The 22,085-nt window shown below is 40.6% G+C and overlaps 1 protein-coding gene across 1 annotated transcript in view; it reads right to left on the reverse strand.

The window, feature by feature from the left end:
• Positions 1-22,085, reverse strand: part of SMYD3 (SET and MYND domain containing 3) — a 735,177-nt gene that overhangs the window by 152,139 nt on the left and 560,953 nt on the right. The window contains exons 10-11 of the mRNA XM_011955728.1: positions 20,438-20,540; positions 7,585-7,695 (exon numbers count right to left, since the gene is read on the reverse strand). Of these exons, the coding sequence (XP_011811118.1) occupies positions 7,585-7,695; positions 20,438-20,540 (214 nt within the window). The remainder of the gene's footprint in view (positions 1-7,584; positions 7,696-20,437; positions 20,541-22,085) is intronic.

The following is a 22,085-nucleotide window of genomic DNA, read 5'->3' on the forward strand; positions in this document are numbered from 1 at the left end:
ACCCCACCCCCGATATTCAATGTGGGTTCTTTTCTATTTCCCTAAGCATTGGTTGGTCTGAGAAATAAAGGGAAAGAGTACAACAGAGAGAAATGTTAAAGCTGTGTGTCCAGGGGAGACCTCACATATCGGCAGGTTCTGTGATGCTCTCTAAGCCATAAAACCAACAAGTTTTTATTAGTGATTTTCAAAAGGGGAGGGAGTGTACAAATAGGGTGTGGGTCACAGAGATCACATGCTTCACAAGGTAATAAAATATCACAAAGCAAATGGAGGCAGGGTGAGGGCACAGGATCACAGGACAGGATGAAATTAAAATTACTAATGAAGTTTTGTACACACATTGTCACTGATAACATCTTATCAGGAGACAGGGTTTGAGAGCAGACAACTGGTCTTACCAAAATTTATTAGGTGGGAATTTCCTCGTCCTAATAAGCCTGGGAGCACTACCGGAGACTGGGGCTTATTTCATCCCTTCAGCTTTGACCATAAAAGACAGCCACCCCTAAAGTGGCCATTTCAGAGGCCTACCCTCAGGGGCCATTCTTTCTCAGGGATGTTCCTTGCGGAGAAAAACAATTCAGTGATATTTCTCCTATTTGCTTTTGAAAGAAGAGAAATATGGCTCTGTTCCGTCTGGCTCACTGGCAGTCAGAGTTTAAGGTTATCTCCCTTGTTCCCTGAACATTGCTGTTATCCTGTTCTTTTTTCAAGGTGTCCAGGTTTCATATTGTTCAAACACACATGCTCTACAATCTGCGTAGTTAACACAATCATCACAGGGTCTGAGGCGACATTTATCCTCCTCAGCTTACAAAGATGACAGGATTAAGAGATTAAAGTAAAGACAGGCAAGGGTATTAATCGCGGAAGTGATAAGTGTCCATGAAATCTTCACAATTTATGTTCAGAAACTGCAGTAAAGACAGGTGTAAGAAATTATAAAAGTATTAATTTGGGGAACTAATAACTGTCCATGAAATCTTCACAATTTATGTTCTTCTGCCGCGGCTTCAGCAGGTCCCTCTGTTTGGGGTCCCTGACTTCCCACAACAGAAATAAAACTAGAAATCAATAAAAGAAACTTTGGCTGTACAAATACATGAAAATTAAACACGCTGCTGAATGACTACTGGGTCAATGAAGAAATTAAGAAGATGATCAAAAACTTTCTTCAAACAAATGAAAATGGAAATACAACATATCAAAATGTATGGGTTACAGCAAAAGTAGTGTTAAGATGGAAGTTTATAGCAATAAACACCTACATAAAAGAGGTAGGAAGATTTCAAGTTAAAAAGTCTAACAATGTATCTCAAGGAACTAGCAAAACAAGAATAAACCAAAATCAAAATTAGTAGAAGGTTAAGAAATAAAGATCCAAACAGATCTAAACAAAATAGAGATTAAAGAACAATACAAAAGATCAATGAAACAAAAAGTAGATTTTTTGAAAAGATAAACAAAATTAATAAAGAACTTGCTAGACTAACCAAGAAAGAAGACTCAAGTAAAATCAGTGAGGAAAAAGGGGACATTATACCAGATCCCCCAGAAATTCAAAGCATGATTAGAGAGTGTTAGGAACAACTGTATGCCAATAAATTGGAAAACCTAGAAGAAATGGATAAATTCCCAGTCATACACAAACTACCAAGATTAAACCATGAAGAAAACAGAAAACGTGAACAGAACAATAGCAAGTAATGAGATAGAAACAGTAATAGGCCGGGTGCGGTGGCTCAAGCCTGTAATCCCAGCACTTTGGGAGGCCAAGACGGGCGGATCACGAGGTCAGGAGATCGAGACCATCCTGGCTAAAACGGTGAAACCCCGTCTCTACTAAAAAATACAAAAAACTAGCCGGGCAATTTGGCGGGCGCCTGTAGTCCCAGCTACTCGGGAGGCTGAGGCAGGAGAATGGCGTAAACCTAGGAGGCGGAGCTTGCAGTGAGCTGAGATCCGGCCACTGCACTCCAGCCTGGGCGGCAGAGCGAGACTCCGTCTCAAAAAAAAGAAACAGTAATAAAGTCACCCATCAAAGAAAAGCCTAGGACCTGATGGCTTCACTGCCGAATTCTACCCAAACATTTAAAAAAGAATGAATACCAATTCTACTCACACTATTCCAAAAAAACTTAGGAGGAGGAAATACTTCCAAACTCATTCTATAAAGCCAGCATTACCCTGATACTAAAACTAGACAAAGCCACAACAACAAAAGACTAAAGGCCAATATCACTGATTAGCATAGATGCACTTTTTTTTTCAACAAAATATTGGCAAACCAAATTCAACATTAAAAAGCTCATTCATCATAATCAAGTGGGATTCATCTCAGGGATGGAAGGATGGTTGAACATATGTAAATCAATAAAGGTGATACATCACATTCACAGGACCAAGGACAAAACCATATGATCATTTCAATAGATGCTGAAAAAAATCTTTCAATAAAATTCAATGTGCCTTCATGATAAGAAATCTTAACCAACTGGGTATGAGGGAAACACACTTCAGAAACTAAGGGCTACATATGACAAACCCCAAGCTAGCATCACACTGAATTGGGAAAAACTGAAAGCCCCTCCTTTACCATGTGGAACAAGACAAGGATGTCTGCTTTCACCACTCTTACTCAACACAGTACTGGAATTCCTAGCCAGAGCAATTAGACAAGAGAAAATGTTAAAGGGCATTCAAATTAGAAAGGACAAATTCAAGTTCGCAGACAACATGATCTTACATCTAGAACAACCAAAAGACTCCAACAAAAACAAACTGATAAATTCAATCAAGTCACAAGATACAAAATCAACAGACAAAAATCAGTAGCACTTCTATACGCCAACAGCAAACATCTGAAAATAAATAAAGCAATCCCATTTGCAACAGCTACAATAAAATAGCATAAACACCTAGGACTAAACTTAATAAAAGTGAGATAGCTACAATAAAAACTATACAGTACTGATAAAAGTGAAAATAACATAATAAATTGGAAAGATAGCCCATGAGGATTGGAAGAATACTGTTAAAATGACTGTACTATCCAAAGCAATCTACATTTTCAATGTAATCCATATCAAAATATCAATGACATTCTGCACATGAAAAGAAAAAGGCAATCCTGAAATTCATATGGAACAACAAAAGCAATCCTGAACAAAAGGAACAAAGCTGGAGGCATATTATCTGACTTCAAAATGCTCTATAAAATTACAATAACCAAAACAAACATGGTACTAGCATAAAAATGGACATACAGACCAATGGAACACATGAAAGAACATAGAATCCAATCCACACATTTAGTCAATGGAGTTTCAAGAAAGTCACCAAGAACATACATTGAGAAAGGAAAATCTAGATAGCCCATATGCAAAAGAATGAAACTAGATGCCTACCTTTCCCCATATACAAAAGTCGTATCAAAACAGCTTAAATATTTGAATATAAGATCTAAAACCATGAAACTACTGTAAGAAAACATTGGGGAAACACTTTAGGACATTGCGCTGGGCAACTATTTATTGAGCAAGACCTCAAAAGCACAGGCAACCAAAGCAAATATAGAAACATGAGATTATATCAAGCTAGAAAGCTTCTGCACAGCAAAGAAAACAATCAGTGAAGAAACAACCTACAGAATTGAAAAAAAATTTGCAAAGTATTCATCAGACAAGAGATTAATAACCACAATATATAGGAACTCAAACTCAATAGCAGAAAACAACCCAATTAAGAACAGGCAAAAGTCTGATGAATTCATACAAATGGCCAACAGATATATAAAAAAAAGTTCAACAACATTAATGGTTAGGGAAATGCAAATTAAAACCACAATGAGATCATCTGCCCAGTTAAAATGGCTACTATGAAAAAGCAAGAAAATAAATGCTGGCAAGGATGTGGAGAAAGGGGAAGGCTCACACATTGTTGGTGGAATGTAAATTAGTACAACCACGATGGAGAACAGTAAGGAGGTTCCTCAAGAAACTAAAAACACAACTACCATATAACCAAACAATCCCAATGTTGGATATAGATCCAAAAGAAAGGAAATCAGAATACCAAAGAGATATCTGCACTCCCATGTTTATTGCTGCACTATTCAAAGTAGCCAAGGCATGGATCAACCTAAGTGTCCATCAATAAGTAAAAAAAAAAATTCTATGTATATATATATATATATATATATACACACCCACAACTGAGTATTTTTCCTCTATAAAAAGTAATAAAATCCTGTCATTTGCAGCAACATGGATGGAGCTGAAAGACATTACATTATGTGAAATATGCCAGGCACACAAAAACATATCTCATGTTCTCACTCATACATGGGAACTAAAAATAAGTTGATTTCCTAGATAGTGAATACAATAGTGGTTTTGAGGCTGGAAAGAGTAGTAGGTAGAGGGATGAAGAGGGGTTGGCTAATGCATAAGCGATTACAGCTCAACAGAAGGAGTAAGATCTAGTGTTCAGCTGCACAATAGGACAACTATAGTTAACAATAGTTTGCTGTACATTTCAAAATAGCTAGAAAAGAAAATTTAGAATGTTCCCAACATAAATTTTTGACGAGATGGATCTCCCAGTTACCCAGATTTGATCATTACACATTGTATGCTGGTATCAAAATCACATATACCACACAAATATGTACAACTATCATATATCAATAAAAATGTTTAAAAAGCAATAAAGGGCATTTAACTTGGAAGAAATCCCATTGTTCTCCCTTTGCAGACAACATGACCTTAAATATGGAGAAACTAAAAGACTCCACCAAAATACTCTTAGAACTGATAAATTCAGTAAAGCTGCAAGACACAAAATCAACATGCAAAAATCAGCAGTGTTTCTATACACCAATAATGAACTACCTGAAACAGAAATCAAGAAAGTAATCCCATTTACAATATCTACCCACCCCCCACCCAAAAAAAAGACACCTAGGAATAAATTTAACCAAGGAGGTGAAAGGCCTCTGCAATGAGAACTATAAAACATTGATAAAAGAAACGGAAGAGAACACAAATGGAAAGGCATACCATGCTCATTAATTGGAAGAAGCAAATTAATGCTATCCAAAGCCTATCCAAAGCAATCTACAGATTCAATGCAATCCCTATTAAAATATCAATGATATTCTTCAAGAAATAGAGCAAATGATTCCAAAATTAATATGAAAGCAAAAAGACCCCAAATAGCCAAGGCAATACTGAGCAAAAAGAACAAAGCTGGAGGCATCACACTACCTAACTTCAAAATATCCTACAAGGTTATACTAACAAAAAAAACATGGAATTGGTATAAAAACAGACACACAGACCAACGGAACAAAATAGAAAACCCACCATTAAATCCACGTATTTATAGGCAACTGATTGTCAACAAAGGCATCAAGAACATACAGTGTGGAAAGGACACCTCTGCAATTATTTGTCATCAGAAAAGTGGACATCCACGTGCAGAAGAATGAAACTAAACCCTTATCTGTCACCACACAGAAAAATCAACCAAAATTAACTAACTACTGTGAGCCCGGAAACTATAATCCTAAAAGAAGACACAGCGGAAACGCTTCAGGACATTGGTCTAGGCGAAGATTTTACGGCTAAGACCACAAAAGCACAGGAACAAAAACAAAAATAGACAAATGAGACTGTATTAAACCAAAACGCTTCTTCAGAGCAAAGGAAACCCTCAACAGAGTGAAGAGACAACCTATAAAATGGCAGAAAGCATTTGCAAATTATGCATTCAAAAAGGAACGAACATCCAGAATATACAAGGAACTCAACAGCAAAAATATCACAAATATTCCAATTCAAAAGAGGGCAAAGGATCTAAATAGACATGTATCTACTAAATAGACATGTATCTAACACATACACAAAAGGCCAATAAAAATGCTTATCACCAACCATCAGGAAAATGCAAATCAAAACCAAAATGAGGTGTCATCTCACCCCAATTAGAATGACTATTACCAAAAAGACAAACAAAAAAAAAATTAACAAATGCTGGCAAGGATGTGGAGAAAACGTACTCTCATACTAGGCTGGTGCAAAAGTAATTGTGGTTTTTGCCATTAAAAGTAATAGCTACCCACTCCCAAAAAAAGACACCTAGGAATAAATTTAACCGAGGAGGTGAAAGGCCTCTACAATGAGGCCACTGCCATTACTTTTAATGCCAAAAACTGCAATTACTTTTGCACTCACCTAATAGTACAGTCATTATGGAAAACAGCATGAGGGGGTTCTCAAAAAAACTAAAAATAGAACTACCATACAATCTACTCATTATAGTACTGGGTAGTTATTCAAAGGATAGAAAATCAATACATCAAAAGGATACCGGCAGCCCCATGTTTACTATAGCAGCACTATTCACAAAAACCAAGATAGGAAATCAGCCTATGTGTCCATCAATGGAAAAATGGATAGAGAAAATGTGGCATATATACACAACGGAATATTATTCAGCCATGAAAAAGAATGACATTCTGTCATTCATGGCAACATGGCTGGGCCTAGAGGACACTATGTTAAGCAAAATGAGTCAGGAGCAGAAAGATAAAATGCTCCGTGTTCTCACTCATATGTGGGAACAAAATAAATTGATCTCATGGAAGTAGAGAGCAGAACTGTGGGTACTAGCGGCTAAGAAGGTGGGGAGAGGTTGGTTAATGAACACAAACTTAGGAGGGACAAATCTGCTCATCTGCAGCACTGCAGGGGAGATATGGTTCACTTTAATGTATTGTCTATTCTCAAAATGCTAAAAGAAGATTTTGAATGTTCACAACACAAAGAAATGATAAATATATGCGGTGACATGCTAATTACCCTGATACGATACTACACATAGTATACACATAATTATCACTCTGTATCCCACAAACATGTGCAAGTATTATGTGTCAACTAAAAACAAAAGGAAAAAACTCTAGGGATAAAAAACAGATCAGTGGTTAGCAGGGGCTGGGGTAGGGGTGGTAGGGTTGACTATAAAGGGACATGAGGGCCCTTTGTTGGGAAATGAAACCATTCTGTATCTTGATTTTGATGGCAGTTTCATGACTGCATTTGTTGAAATCATAGAACTGTCTCACTAAGTAGGGTAAATTTTTTGCATGTAAATTGTACCTCAACAAACCTCATTTGATTTTAAAAAAACATTTTTAAAGAAATAAACTAGGTAAAACTTGGTATATGTTGTTTACTGAGCAATAACTTGTCAATCATAACCTAATTCAACCTGCTTACTACATATGTTCTACTAGCACTCTGTCCTTCACCATCCTTTTAATTACATGTTTAATGCCTACATTCCCACTTGACTCTAAACTCCATAGATCCTTGCCTTTGGTTAAATCTCAGCTTGGTGGGTGACAAAAGTTCCAGGAAACAAAATATATGCAGTTTGATGAGTTACCTTATGTATCTGTTTCCTACCATGTACTGAGGGTCATTACTTTTGGGTTTATGAAACCAAGGCGGAGTTCTCTGAAGCTCATTGAGATTTTGCCATGGAGGTGTTTCAATCTGGTTCCATACTACATACCTTGTCCTGGGTTTGGCAACGGAAACAGTCACATTCAAAGCAGTACTGGTCCCTCAGCTGCTTCCGGCGCTCCTGGCTGGTCATCAGCATATCCAGGTAGCAGATGGTGAGCTGTGCAGGCCAGAGAGAGGGAAGCGTTGACACGTCTGCTGTGCTCATTTCTTTAATGGTTATTATTATTGCTAATTATTGGAGTAAAACTTGTTTTTACTATAAACCAGAAATGTAAGAGAGAAGGTACCACTCATAGTTTCTGTACCCAAATAATCCCATGTAAATTTTTAATCTACTTCCCTTCAGTCTTTGTCATGTGGTAAGTACATATGGATCATATATTTAAAGAATGGGGCTTACGATCTCTACCCACCTTTGCATCTTACTTTTTTTTTTCACTACAGTAAAATATCAAAAGCTGCTGTATGTTTGGTATTACTAAGGTTTGCTAATAAATTCTATAACCATTAGCAATCAGAGAAGCCAAATTAATCCTGGCAACCAAAAGGGTGGCAGATGATACAGCCAGATTGCTCTTAAATTCTAACCAATTCTATAACTGCTTCATGGAATTTAAGGTCATCCAAATTTGGTATCTTCGAAATGAGAAAACAGTTCTCTTACTTGTAACTAGGTTTAAAGAAAAGGTAGAATAATTTCCAAATAGGGGAGAGTTTAACTTGAGAGTACCACCACTGACGGAAGCATTTAAACTGACTGCCTTACACCCTTTCAGAGTCACATCCCCTGCTTCGGATGGTGTCGGGTTATGAATGAGAGGATATATTTAAAGGACTCCTCAGACACGCTCTGACGCTGAGTTCCCTTTAAGTCACTGGTCTTTAGGCAACATTATAATGCTTAAAGCATTTTGCACTTGATTAGATCTCTTATGAAAGTCTAATTCAAAATCCGGAAAACGGAACGCTTGATCTTCCCGTCAACCTGTTCCATTTCGGCTGGAACATTCCCACTCTCAGTTGACAGTAACTCATCTTTTGTCTTATCCAAGTTGAAGCCTCAGAGTTATCCTTGACTTCACTCTTTCCTTTACACCTACCATCCAATCCACCAGGAAATTCTGTGGCCTCTACCTTAAAAATTACCCAGAATCAACCACTTTTTACCTTTTCCAATGCTACCACCCTGGTCTGAGCCACCATCACCTCTTACCGGTAAAGGTGATAGTCTCACACCTGGTCTCCCTGATTCTTTCTCTAGGCCCCCTGCACTCCACCCCCTAGCCAGAGTGGTTCACTTAAAATATGTCAGATGACATGTTCTGTCTGAAACATCACAACACTTCCCAACTTTGCCTGAGTAAAGGTCAGGTCCTTCTAACTCCCCGAGTGCAAGTCAAAGTATGGGCCCTGCATCGGTGCTAGTGCACACTGTGGGTTACCAGTCCATGATGAAATGAGTAAAGAAACCAAGTCAATATTTAGAAATGTTTCTTACTAATTTGGTAAGGGTAATTTTAGGTGACTCTAACAACAAAACACTGGGCTTGTTTTCTCTTTTTTTAAAGACAGGGTCTCACTCTCCCACCAAAGCGGGTATGCAGTGGCACGATCACAACTCACTGCAGCCTCAGCCTCCTGGACTCGGGTGATCACCCCCCTCAGCTTCCCAGGTAGCTGGGACTACAGGCGTGCACCACTACACTGGGTAATTTTCTGTCTTTCTTGTAGAGATGGAAGTTTCGCCATGTTACCCAGGATGGTCTTGAACTCCTGGGCTCAAGCAATCCTCCCTCCTTGACTTCCCATGGGATTACAGGCATGAGCCACTGCACCCAGCCATTTTATTTTATGTTCTCTAAATTTTATATTTCTAATATTTTCACTAGATTTTATAAAAACACTGGTCTGTAACAGACTAGGAAGGAAAAGAAACACTGGTCCTTCATTGTAGGTGGTTAGAGAAGCAATGGCTTCACCTAATCCCACCTGTTCCCTCTCATTTCCCACCTCCCTTGTTGCTGCTCTACCAGACCGGCCTCCTGTCTGGCTCCACACACACTCCTACCTCAAGGCCCGTGCGCTGGCTGTTCCCTCTGCCTTTCCACCTGTCTACTGTGTCAACCTCATTGTCTTTGAGTTTCAGTCAAATCCCACTTTCTCATTCAGGTCTAACCTCAATGCCCTATTAAAGGTAACAACCCAATTCCCTTCCCTTCTCTAGCTTTTTCTTTTCCTGTATCATGTATCAGCTTGTACCATACTGTATAAATTACTTCTTTGCTTTTAAAAGTAGAAAGTAATCATGGGGTTATGTGTGGTGGGGGAAGAAGTGAAGACTTTAGGAAAGAGAGCAAGAAGGCAGGATTATCCACTGGAGGAGACGCAAAAAACTCCCCAGAGCGAAAACTCCATGTGGTTTTTCTTATACTTAGAGCATCTCATGTCTACAAAGCATGATCTTACTTGTTTGAAATCATGGTGGGGCAGAGGCGGCCATCCTCTTTGGCAGACAACGAAGCTTTGGGGAGGACTCTCTAAAGCCGTCGGGGTGATGGGGGATGGCTGGGCTGGCCAGCCAGATCTGTGAAATCCACCATGGCCATCACCGTCACCAAAGGGACAGGAGCCACAGCCCGATCTGGCTGGCTGGCTCTCCATAGATTCTTCACATTAGTCAACCGTAACACGCTGCTCCATACACAGAAACAAGAGTATCTGCCCCGAAGAGATGCAGATGATGATGTTACTGAGTATCTACTGTTTGTGGCGAGGCAGCATTGCACAGTAAAAACTAGCAAAGGTCTTGGGTTCAGGTACCACCGAAGATTGCACCCAGATCTCTTGATTTAAGTCTGATGCTCTTTTTCCTTTAACATGGCTGCTTCTCATACTTGGCGGGGAGAGAGGGCTGTAGAAGAAGCTGGTGTCTCTTAAGGCATTTCCATAACACCCTCAAACCTAAAATACTCACACCTGTGTTAGGGAATGTTCAGTGGCAACTGAGATCCTTCAGCTGAGACAACAGCCACTTTTTGATTTTCTCCATGTTTCTCTTGCTTCATGATCTGAAGCCAGGGTTGCCTCTGAGGCACAGAGGGTCACCACACCAGGCAAGTTCCTCTCATTTCTAATGAATGCTATGTTCCAAATTCCAAATAACCTATTTCCAAGCACACTTTTTGAAACAGCCTATGAGTTAGTCTGGGACAGTAGATACATTCATCTTATCCTAGCAGGCTCTGTGGGTCCCAGTGTCCTTATAGGAGGTGAGGGAGCACATGAGTCCATCCCTATGTCCCCTCTTGGGTTAACTCTAGGACACTAATTCTGAACCCAGCCCAATGGCTCTTAGTCATCAACTCCCATTATCCGAGCAGGTAAGTGGACAGTAGTTATTGGGTGATTACCGTGTGCCCAGTGTGAAGCCACTAACTCCAGGGCCTGTCACACCAGAAAAAAATGTGCTTGACTAACCCAAGACTTTATCACAAGGGCCAAAACTCACGAGAGATCTTGTCAGGCAGTGAATGGGCAACAGAGACTAGTTATTTCATTTAACCCCAATAAACTGACTCTTAAAGCCTCCCTCGGCATACTGTAACTGCCTGAACTATTACCTGGACTATGCAATGGCTTTCTAACTGGTTTCCCCGCCGCCTTCAGTGTACCTTTCATCTTCTAAACTGCTCTGAGAGGGATCTTCCTAAAACGCCCATGTGATCACGTCATTTCTCTGCATGAAAACTTTCGATGGTTTCTCACTCCCTATGAATAAAGACACAGGAGGCTTTCCCTCAGCTGATTTTCTGTCTGCCTTTCTAGTCTCTATGTCTCTCCCTGAACCCCAGCCTGTCACAGTTATGTACACTGCTAGACCTCTGAAACAATGAACACCATGCCAACACGTGTCCGGGCATCACTGCCTAAGCGAGCCTCTCCTCCACACTCAGATGCCAACACGTGTCCGGGCATCACTGCCTAAGTGAGCCTCTCCTCCACACTCAGATGCCAACACGTGTCCGGGCATCACTGCCTAAGCGAGCCTCTCCTCCACACTCAGCCTCTCATCCTCCAGGCTTGGCTCAAATACACCTCTTCCTATGGTAACTGCCCCATTACCTCAGAGAAAGTGGCCCATTTTTGTGCTGCTTTTATGCCAATGAAGTCTGCAGAATATCTGGTTATCAACTGTGAAGGGCTTAATGGCAAAAATATTTTATTCATATTTTTAGAAAAAACAGCCAGATTAGTAACTGGTAACGACAGCTAAAATCATGTTATTAGCCAAAGATAAAAACTTTTATTAAAGACTCATTGACTCACCAGTTGTAATGGAATATCTGCTTAGTAAATGCAGGGCTCATTTAGAGGGAACATATATATGAAACTTGGCCATTGATCAGTAGACACCTTAATGGCACTGAACAAAATTGCATTAAAATATTAATGCCATTGACCACTGCTTTGCCATTTTAGCGCAGCTCTTATAGAAAATGCAGTAAATCATGTCTGACATTAGAGTAATATAATGAAGGAGATTTTCTAGATCTTGAATACACAGTTTACATTAAAATCTCAAGACAAAATGAACTCCTTTTCCATGAAAACATCTTTTCATTGTCTACAACTGAGTGGATAAGATAAGCAAGTTAAGGCCGGGCGCGGTGGCTCACACCTGTAATCCCAGCTCTTTGGGAGGCCGAGGTGGGGGCATCACGAGGTCAGGAGATCAAGACCATCCTGGTTAACATGGTGAAACCCCGTTTCTACTAAAAATACAAAAAATTAGCCAGGCATGGTGGCAGGCACCTGTAGTCCCAGCTACTTGGGAGGCTGAGGCAGGAGAATGGCGTGAACCCGGGAGGCAGAGCTTGCAGTGAGCTGAGATAGTGCCACTGCACTCCAGCCTGGGCGATAGAGCAAGACTTCCCCTCCAAGGAAAAAAAAAAAAACAAGTTAAAATTAGACCTTGTTTCATTTCTAGAATTCCGTGATCACAGTTACAAATGTTTCTGTTAATACTGGCTCTGAACTGGAAAAAAGCCTGAAAAATATAACTTCTTTTTAAAGTCAAACCAGAGTATTATTGTGTCTCTTCTTGTATCACAAATCCTGCTGATTTTACCTTCTAAATATTATATTCTTCAGATACCCTATCACAAGCCACCACTGAGCTCCGCCTGACTTCAGGCTACCAATGCTATCTCTTCCCTGGATTATTACATCGCCCTGACCCTCATTCTCCCAACCTTGCCTACACATAGAAAAAGTGGTCATAGAAAAATAGGCAATGGGGAAAGGACATCCTATTGAATAAATGATGCTGGGACGGCTGGCTAGCTATACGCAGAAGACACCTACCTTGCACCATATACAAAAATTCAAAGATTAAAAATTTAAATTTAAGACCACAAACTTTATGAACCCTACAAGAAAACCTAAGAAACAGCATTCTGGACATCAGCTTTCGGAAAGAATGTATGACTAAGTCTTCAACAGCAATTGCAACAAAAACAAAACTTGACAAGTGGGACCTAAAGAGTTTCTGCACAGCAAGAGAAACTATCAACAAAGTAAACAAACAACCTACAGAATGGGAGAAAATACTCACAAACTACACATCTGACAAAGGTCTAATATCCAGAATCTATAAGGAACTTAAGCAATTCAACAAACAAATAACCCGATTAAAAAGTGGGCCAAAGATATGAGTAGACACATTTCAGAAGATGACATACCAGCAGCCAGCAAACATGTTTTTTAAATGCTCCGCATCACTAATCAGAGAAATGCAAATCAAAACCACAGTAAGATACCATCTTACACCAGTCAGAACGGCTATTACTAAAAAGTCCAAAAATAACAAATGTTTGTGAGGCTGTGGAGAAAAGGGAACACTTACACACTACTGGCGGGAATGCAAATTAGTTAAGCCACTGTGGAAACCAGTTTGGAGAGGAGCGCAGAACTACCATTTGAGCCAACAATCCCATTACTGGGTATATACCCAAAGAAAATAAGTCATTCTACCAAAAACACCCATGCACTCATGTGTTCATCACAGTACAATACACAATAGCAAAGAAATAGAATCAACCGAAGTGCTCATCAACAGTGCACTAAAAAATGGGGTACATATTCACCATGGAATAGTATGCAGCCATGAAAAAGAATGGCATCATGTCCTTTGTGGCCACATGAATGCAGGTAGAGGCCATTCTCCTAAGCCAATCAATGCAGAAATAGAAAACCAAACACAGCAATTATAGATTTCTCATAAATTGTGGAAGCAAATATTTAGAGAATCTATCAAACCACACACCCAATGTTCTCACTTAGAAGTGGGAACTAAACATTGGGTACTCATGGACATAAAGATGGCAGTGACAGACACTGGCACTACTAGAGAGGGAAGTAGGGCAAGGGGTGAAACACTGCTGGGTACTATGCTCACTATGGCAGTGAAGGATCCATCATACTCTGAAGCTCATATCATGCAATACACCCACGCAGCACACCTGCACACGTGCCCCCGAATCTAAAACACAAGTTGAAATTATTTTTTAAAAAATCACAGTTAGGTTACTAAAGCATTCTTTTGGTTTAATTCAAAAGGTAAATGAAATAATTATATTTCTGGCCGGGCGCAGTGGCTCAAGCCTGTAATCCCAGCACTTTGGGAGGCCGAGACGGGCAGATCACGAGGTCAGGAGATCGAGACCATCCTGGCTAACACGGTGAAACCCCGTCTCTACTAAAAAATACAAAAAAAACTAGCCGGGCGAGGTGGCAGGCGCCTGTAGTCCCAGCTACTCGGGAGGCTGAGGCAGGAGAATGGCGTGAACCCGGCAGGCGGAGCTTGCAGTGAGCTGAGATCCGGCCACAGTACTCCAGCCCAGGCGACAGAGCGAGACTCCGCCTCAAAAAAAAAAAAAAAAAAAGAAATAATTATATTTCTTTTACACTTATCCATTCTTAAGAATGGAATAGGGACTTTTATAATGAATTTAACGATGAAATCATAATTTAGTAATTTATTGAATATAATAAAACCCTGTTAAAAGTAGTTTTATCATCTTAAGCCAAAAACAAAAATCAAACTTTTATGGATTTGTATTCAACAGCCTAAACCTGAAAGCACCTGCTCATTGCAGACTTCAAGGTACCTTTATGTAAAGTGAAACTGGTCATAACACTTTCAGCTTCAATTTCAGAGGAGCATGTGTTAGAACAAAGACTGCTTATAGAAAATGTGAATTTAAGAATGGAAAATCATCTGTGTGGATGTCATCATGGAGCAACACTTCTACACACAAACCCAATGTTATTCAACAGTTTTAGCGATCTTTCTGCCAAGTCCAAACATCAGCCAGACCACCTCCACCACAGACCAATTCTTCTGCTTTGATACGTGAGATGAGATCTATTTACTATACTTTAGATAGATTCACTAAATATTTGTTTCCACAATTTATGAGAAATCTATAATGTTATGTAATTTTTTTGACACTCACCATCTGAGCTCTACTTTTCCCTTCAGGAAACTCTAATCATAAATGGAAGAAGAAAATCACTATTTATTAAGTGTCATGTGCTGGGCACTGTCCTAGATAAATAATCTGTGACTTGGATCCTGAGAATGAAGCTTTACTAACCCCTTGAACACTGCGTAGTGGTAAGTGTAGCACTGAACAAGTGATTTCCCAGTTTAAACCTTACATTTTCTTCCATAAAATAAAAAAATGAATATGAATATGTAACATTATCTGAGTTTTCTAAGATTCCAAAGATGGTACAGACTACTTAGGTCTTATTCAATTTTGTAGTCCTTGGGTTTTGTTTTTTGTTTTTACCTATTAGACGTCATCTATTGCTTCCTAAATTGAATCGCCCTATAAATGCCCCCATCATCATAGCCATGGTTGTATATACAAGAAGTGAACGAACGGCAAAGGAAACATCACATTTCAATCATATAGGTTCAATGACTTGAGAAAAACTCACACTACAGCAACAGTGACTGAGGTAAAATTGAATGCACACTGAGTGAAAGGTTTAACTTGTGATATCCCAAATCTAACTCAGCAGTTAGCAGAATTGTGTGGGGTTTTAAAAATTGTTTTCTTAAAATGTTCTATGTATAGTACATACAATAAAAAACACAGTAACATTTGTAAACATGCAGGAAACAAAAAAGAATATCTGGCCACACAGTTCCTTTGCTGAAACCCTTCAATAATATCCCATTGCCCATCCTTCTCCCTTCCACAAATATTTACTGGGCGCCTCCTATAAACCAGACAACGTTATGAAACCTTCAGCTAAACCAAGGTCTGTAATGAGGCCCCCAGGGGGTTTGTCAATCTGATCCCTACATGTTCCCTCAACTTCGGGTCACATCTAAATTCTTCAGTCTATTGATGAGAACTGCTTCTTGCTCCTTGAACTTACCATTCTGTCCCTGGCCTCTGTGTCTCTGTCTACAATGCCTTTTCCAGCCTCATCCAACTCTAACACCATAGATCCTTTCAGAGTCTAGGAGTTAGTCTTCTGGAAACATCCCTTAACCACTCTCCACTCCCTCCCCTTACTAATCACTTGGGTGCCCCGGCTCTGAGCTTCTATAAGCCCTGTGCCCATTTACACCACTGTGCATCTTAATTCTGTTATTGTTTATTGTATCAGTTTCCTCAACTATACCTTGAACTCTTGAAGGCAGGGCTGGGTCTTAATAATCTTTGTCTTAGAGAAGGTTTCTAAAACTGCTACCCAACTCCTGACATCGAGTAAACATGCAGTGAATTTGTTTAATGGTTTAGCAAATAAGATGGCTAAGAGAAGAAACAGACTGCCTTAATCCCAAAAGACATCAGATTAAGACTGACATTACGGACACTAATGCGTTCACCTTCTGTCAATCACACCTCTCCCAGTTGATATGGCTCCAGAGAATGCTGGCGCCAATGGCATTATTCACACCAGCTACAAGTTATTTTAACCACAACTCCCGTAAGACTGCTTTGGACTACCCAGCTTTCCTCCCTGATTCATGTTTTATAAAACGATCAGACCAAATGAATTTCACATTGAAGATAATGTTGAAAAGGTAGCCAGCAGCAATCCAGTCAAGTGAGCCATGACTTACATGATATTACATATCTCTCTCTAGGAGGTGGCTGAATGGGGAGACAAAAATCCAAACTCAAAAAAAAAAAAAAGGCCCAATAACTCAGCATTACAATGGAGAGCCTTAAACAGCAAAGTATTATACATGTTGCTGGATGCAAGGAAACTGTAAAAGAGGGTCCAAAGGATGGATTTATATGGAGAGAAACAAGGGGTAAGAAATTTCCATGGCAACTTCTGTTATCATAGACCTTGGGCAATTTTCCAGCTCTCCTTGTGTGAGGTTTGAAATGCACCCATCTTAAACTGGCAGTAGACTGGCTTTCATATTCCCTTCCTTTCAGGAGCCATGGGATACCCCTAAGGACTGCCAGTTATTTACAAATGTTTGAGATTCTATTCTAGCTTTTTTTTTTTTTTTTCTGAGACGGAGTTTCACTCTTGTTGCCCAGGCTAGAGTGCAGTAGTGTGATCTTGGCTCACTGCAACCTCTGCCTCCTGGGTTCAAGTGATTCTCCTGCCTCAGCCTCCTGAGTAGCTGGGATTATGGGCGTGCACCACCATGCCTGGCTAATTTTTTTATATTTTTACTAGAGACGGGGTTTCACCATGTTGGCCAGGCTGAATGCAAACTCCTGACCTCAAGTGATCCATCTGCCTTGGCCTCCCAAAGTGCTGGGATTACAGGCATGAGCCATGGCGCCCAGCCCTATTCCAACTCTTATTTTGTCTTTAAGAAGTCTTGTTAATTTACTCAACAAATGTAGATTGAGGAACTTCTGCCTCGTTGCTGTTGAGTCTTCCATTGTGAAGCCTATATTCTGACACACAGACCCCAAATAGCTCATATTAAAACCGTGGTGCCCTAATGAACACGAAAACCAAGTGCAAAGTTCATGATAGGAAATTATCAACATGCCTAAATTTTTTTCCCAAGGAATTTTAACTGTAAAAAAATTAATACATAATATTTATACATATTTATGGCGTTCAGGTACTATTTTGTTACATGCATAGGATGTGTAATGATCAAGTCATGGTATTTGGGTTATCCATTACCTCAAGTATTTACCATTTTTGTGTGTTAGGAACACAAAATGTCTAGATTTATTCCTTCATTAATTTAAAGTTAATATTTGTACAACAAATAGGAATTATCCTGCTTAATCAATGCCTCAAAATGTCTCTTCTCATGGCTCTCCCTCTCCTCTACCTCTGCTCCAAGGGGTCAGTTTGAAAGGCATAGGATATATTTTAGTTGTTGGGGGATGGCTACAGGCATTAGTTAAGCACATGCCAAGGATGCAAGTCTTCTCTAATGATGCAACAGTCCCACACAATGAACTGTCCCATTCAAAATGGCAATAGTGTCCCCACAAGAAATACCGCTGGTCATGAGAGTAAGCTCAATATAATAGAGAGTCAATTCAACAAAAAGTTTTCAAATGCCTCCTGGGTGCAAGGCAAAGTGCTAAGAGATACAGAAATAAGACACAATTGTCTATCCTCGTAAAGCTCATAAATACAGAGGTCTCCAAAAGAGCCATAATAACGTGCCAAAGATGTATTAATAACCACTGTAAGGGAGAACTTCCTTCTAACATGGGAAATCAGGGAAAGAGTCATAGACGAGATGGTGATTGAAAGGTATCTTAGTCCTTTTTCTGTTGTTTTAACAGAATATCACAGACTGGGTACTTTATAAATACATTTCTCAGTTCTGGAGGCTGGGAAGCACGATGCCAAGAGCACGGCACTGGCATCTGGGGAGGGCCTTCTTGCTGCCTGATCACAAGAGGAGGTGGCAGGAGTGCCCTCTGTCTTATAAAGCCACCAATCCCATCATGGGGTTCCCACCCTGATAACCTTATTTAATCCAAATTACGTCCCAAAGACTCCACCTCCACAAACCATTAACAAGAATTTGGGGATAAAGTTTTCAACAGATGGAATCTGGGGGACACATTTAAATCATAACAAAGGGTCTCGAAGGGCGCGTAAGACAAATAGCCATAGTGGACAGAGAGGATGATGAATCAGGGGAAACGTTGTTCAGCAAGACCTACAAAATGGAATGCAGAAATGTTTATTAACAAGCTGGTGTATATGAAGGACTTGTGGGGAGAACCTTCTTTTTGTTGAGAAGATGTCTTGCTAAGTACCACAGGGGAAAATATGTGAGTCTGAAGGGCTTTACACTGAGTGGAAATGTCTCGCATTAGGCAAGAGGAAGGATTTGCTTGTTGCTCCAGAGATGGAAAGAGAAAGATGTGAAAACGTCAAAGCAGCACCAAAAGACAAAGTGTTTTATTCAACTAAGTGAAAAGCAACCATGGGAGAATGACTGGCAGCCGAGCCTAGGAAAATATAAGAAACTTTCTTTGCTGTTTCTGAAAATTCCAACCAGTTCTAATTGCTTTTGTCAAGTTACTTGGTTAATTGCAAAAACATCATCAACATCGACAACAGCAGCAGCCACTCTTCAGCCCCCACATGAATATTGCTGAAAATAGTGGTTTCATCTCTTACCTGCCTTGAAGTCCTTTGTGGCTCCAGGAAAAAAAAAAAAAGAAAAAACCAAATTCTCCATCTCACTGACATATATCCCAGTATACTTCATTCACTGGTCCTAAAATCTAGAAATTTAGCAAGTAGTTGTGTAAGATGTGGTTTATTCCACTGAAAATCAGTTTGGGGAGAATCTGGTCAAAGCCAAATCCCTGTCTACATAAAATATGGTACCTCTGAGTTTAGGTTTTATTGGCTGAGTGCTGCATAAATGCAATAAAAGTTTTCGATACTGTTTTCCTTGCAATAAATATCCACTTTAGCAAATTGGAAAGGAGAAGAAAATGGGGTTCTGTAAAGTGTAAATATCTGTAACTCAGAACTCAGCACGGGTAGTCACTGTGCAAACCAGTGCAGCCTTAGGTTCAGAGCCCTGGAGCAGACCATTTGCAGCTGCCTTGTGAGAAGGTTCTTCACCAGAAGAGGCTGGCTGCACAGTCTATCAAACTGGAGGGTCGAGGCCAGTTCACTGCTGGAGGTCATCCTCCCTGTCCTCCATTCCCTTTGCTGGAATGATCACCCGGAGATGCCGGTTTGTAAAGTCCCAATGTCAGCCTGAGACAGTATAAGCTGTTTGCTTTATTAGCACAAAGTGAACATGCAGAATTACCTTCAAAATGTAGCCAGTGGCCTTTCGGGTAAAGAAGTCCTGGGGACCCCACTCACAAGCTGGGATGCCCTCCCTGCCCACGGAAGGATGAGAGGCTGCTCAGCTGTTGCCACTGAGGAGATTTAATGACTTCCCTGTGTGTGCATAAAACACACACCCTCTGTCACACACAAGCACCTCTCTCTCTCACACACAGGACAGGAACTGATTTCCCTGTGTGTACATAAAACACACACCCGCTGTCACACACAAACACCTCTCTCTCTCACACACATAGGACAGGAACTGACTTCCCTGTGTGTACACAAAACACACATCCTCTGTGACACACAAACACTTCTCTCACACACAGGACAGGAACGTTCATCATCCAGAAATACAGTGACCTCTCCCCTAAAAAATTAGCTCATTTGTGATTTGGGAGAAGAAAGGACAGGCTGCTGGGGACAGCTGACTGCACTGTGAGTGCCCTCAGTGGCAGAAGGACAATGAAAAGCTGTCCCCTCAGGCACAATCGGTTTTAGGGATGGGCCGAGCTGAGAGGGTCTTTGATAGGAAAGAAGACCAGGGTGGGAAGCATGAGTTTCCTTACCTCCTCTCCCACCTCGATGTCCCGGACGGCTCGCAGTAAGAGGTGGGGCCCATTGAACACAATGGAACAGTTGGGGTCACAGCTGTGATTGAGCAAAGAGATACTGGAAGAAAAAGGGGGAGACTGTCACAGCTCAGCAGGTAGAGTCGAACAACTCAATCTAACAAATGCAGTGAGTAAAAGATCCTTCCTTTGGGGGCAGGAGCAAGCAGGGTTGAGAGGATGCCAGGGACTCAGTATTCAGGGTACATTCACAGAAATGTCACTCGCACACTTCCTAGGAAGTGCAATTCTCCCCAAGATGCAGGCTAATTAGGGAATTCTATCATTTAATAATTAAAAAATTTTCTGAGTCCTTTTTGGGGACTGGGGCATACATAGTTGACTGATTAACAGTCAATAAGGCAGCCAAACATGGTCAGAAAAAACCTGACTCAGAAAGAAATACTTAGAGGGCTGGGTGCGGTGGCTCACGTCTGTAATCCCAGCACTTTGGGAAGCCGAGGTGGGTGCATCATTTGAGGTCAGCAGTTTGAGACCAGCCTGATTAAACATGGTGAAACCCTGTCCCTACTAAAAATACAAAAAATTAGCCGGGCGTGGTGGCGCATGCCTGTAGTCCCAGCTACTCAGGAGGCTGAGGCAGGAGAATCACTTGAACCCAGGAGGTGGAGGTTGCAGTGAGCCGAGATGACACCACTGCACTCCAGCCTGGGTGACAGAGTGAAACTCCATCTCAAAAAGAAAAGAAAAAGAAAAAGAAATACTCTCAGACATAACGGGATGCAGCAGCCAAGATACCACTGACCTTTCCCATAGGATCTCATTTGTTGAGCTCCTTTGGAGAAATGGTGGCCTTTGCTAGAACATCCACATTGAAGAATAATTAGGAGTATTTGCTCTTAAATACAGAGCTGATGTTATTTTGTCAACTACATCCTGATGCATCCTGGGCCACAGTCCAATCATTTTGTCACCTTGGAGGTATATTTCTTACCATCTGGGAAACAAACTGGATTTAAGCTGCTATGAGAAATTGACAATAACTAGAATGAGCACTTATATGTAGAAACACTTTCTTGCATTTGAGCGTTTTCATCACATTTCATCCTCACAACGATCTTATGAGGATCATTTACCGGGAAAGAGGCTGCTACACAGAAATTCAATGGCTTGCCCAGGGACATACAACTAGTAAGTGGTGATGGAATGTGGACCAGGGGCCGGAACTCAGAGCCCACGCTTTGAATCATCCTATGCTACTGCCTTTTGAGAATCACCTACCAGTAGACCTACGGTTAATCACAATGGTGAGAAATAAGAAAAAAGGCTGAATTCTTAGGTTCACAATTATTCGAAAGTCTAAATTTGCATTTGGACTCTTATGGCATAAAAACAAAATGAAACTGGGCGTGACTATAGTGCTTGTGCGAAGACAGTTTCATAGCTCCGTGGGAAGGTTCAGCTCAGCAACGGCTGGAGAGCGCATTCAGGGGCCAAAGCCTCAGAGTTTTCCTGCCCCCCTGAGTGAAGGGGCTCAGAATATGACAACGCGAAAGACAGAATGAACCCAACTGATGCGTACGGCAAATCCGGGGAAATAATCCCGTGCTTCAGCTCAGGAAACTGGGGAATAACTAAAAATCAG

This window comes from Colobus angolensis, unplaced genomic scaffold (genome assembly GCF_000951035.1).
Source record: "Colobus angolensis palliatus isolate OR3802 unplaced genomic scaffold, Cang.pa_1.0 Scaffold40, whole genome shotgun sequence".
Classification (NCBI taxonomy): Eukaryota; Metazoa; Chordata; class Mammalia; order Primates; family Cercopithecidae; genus Colobus; species Colobus angolensis.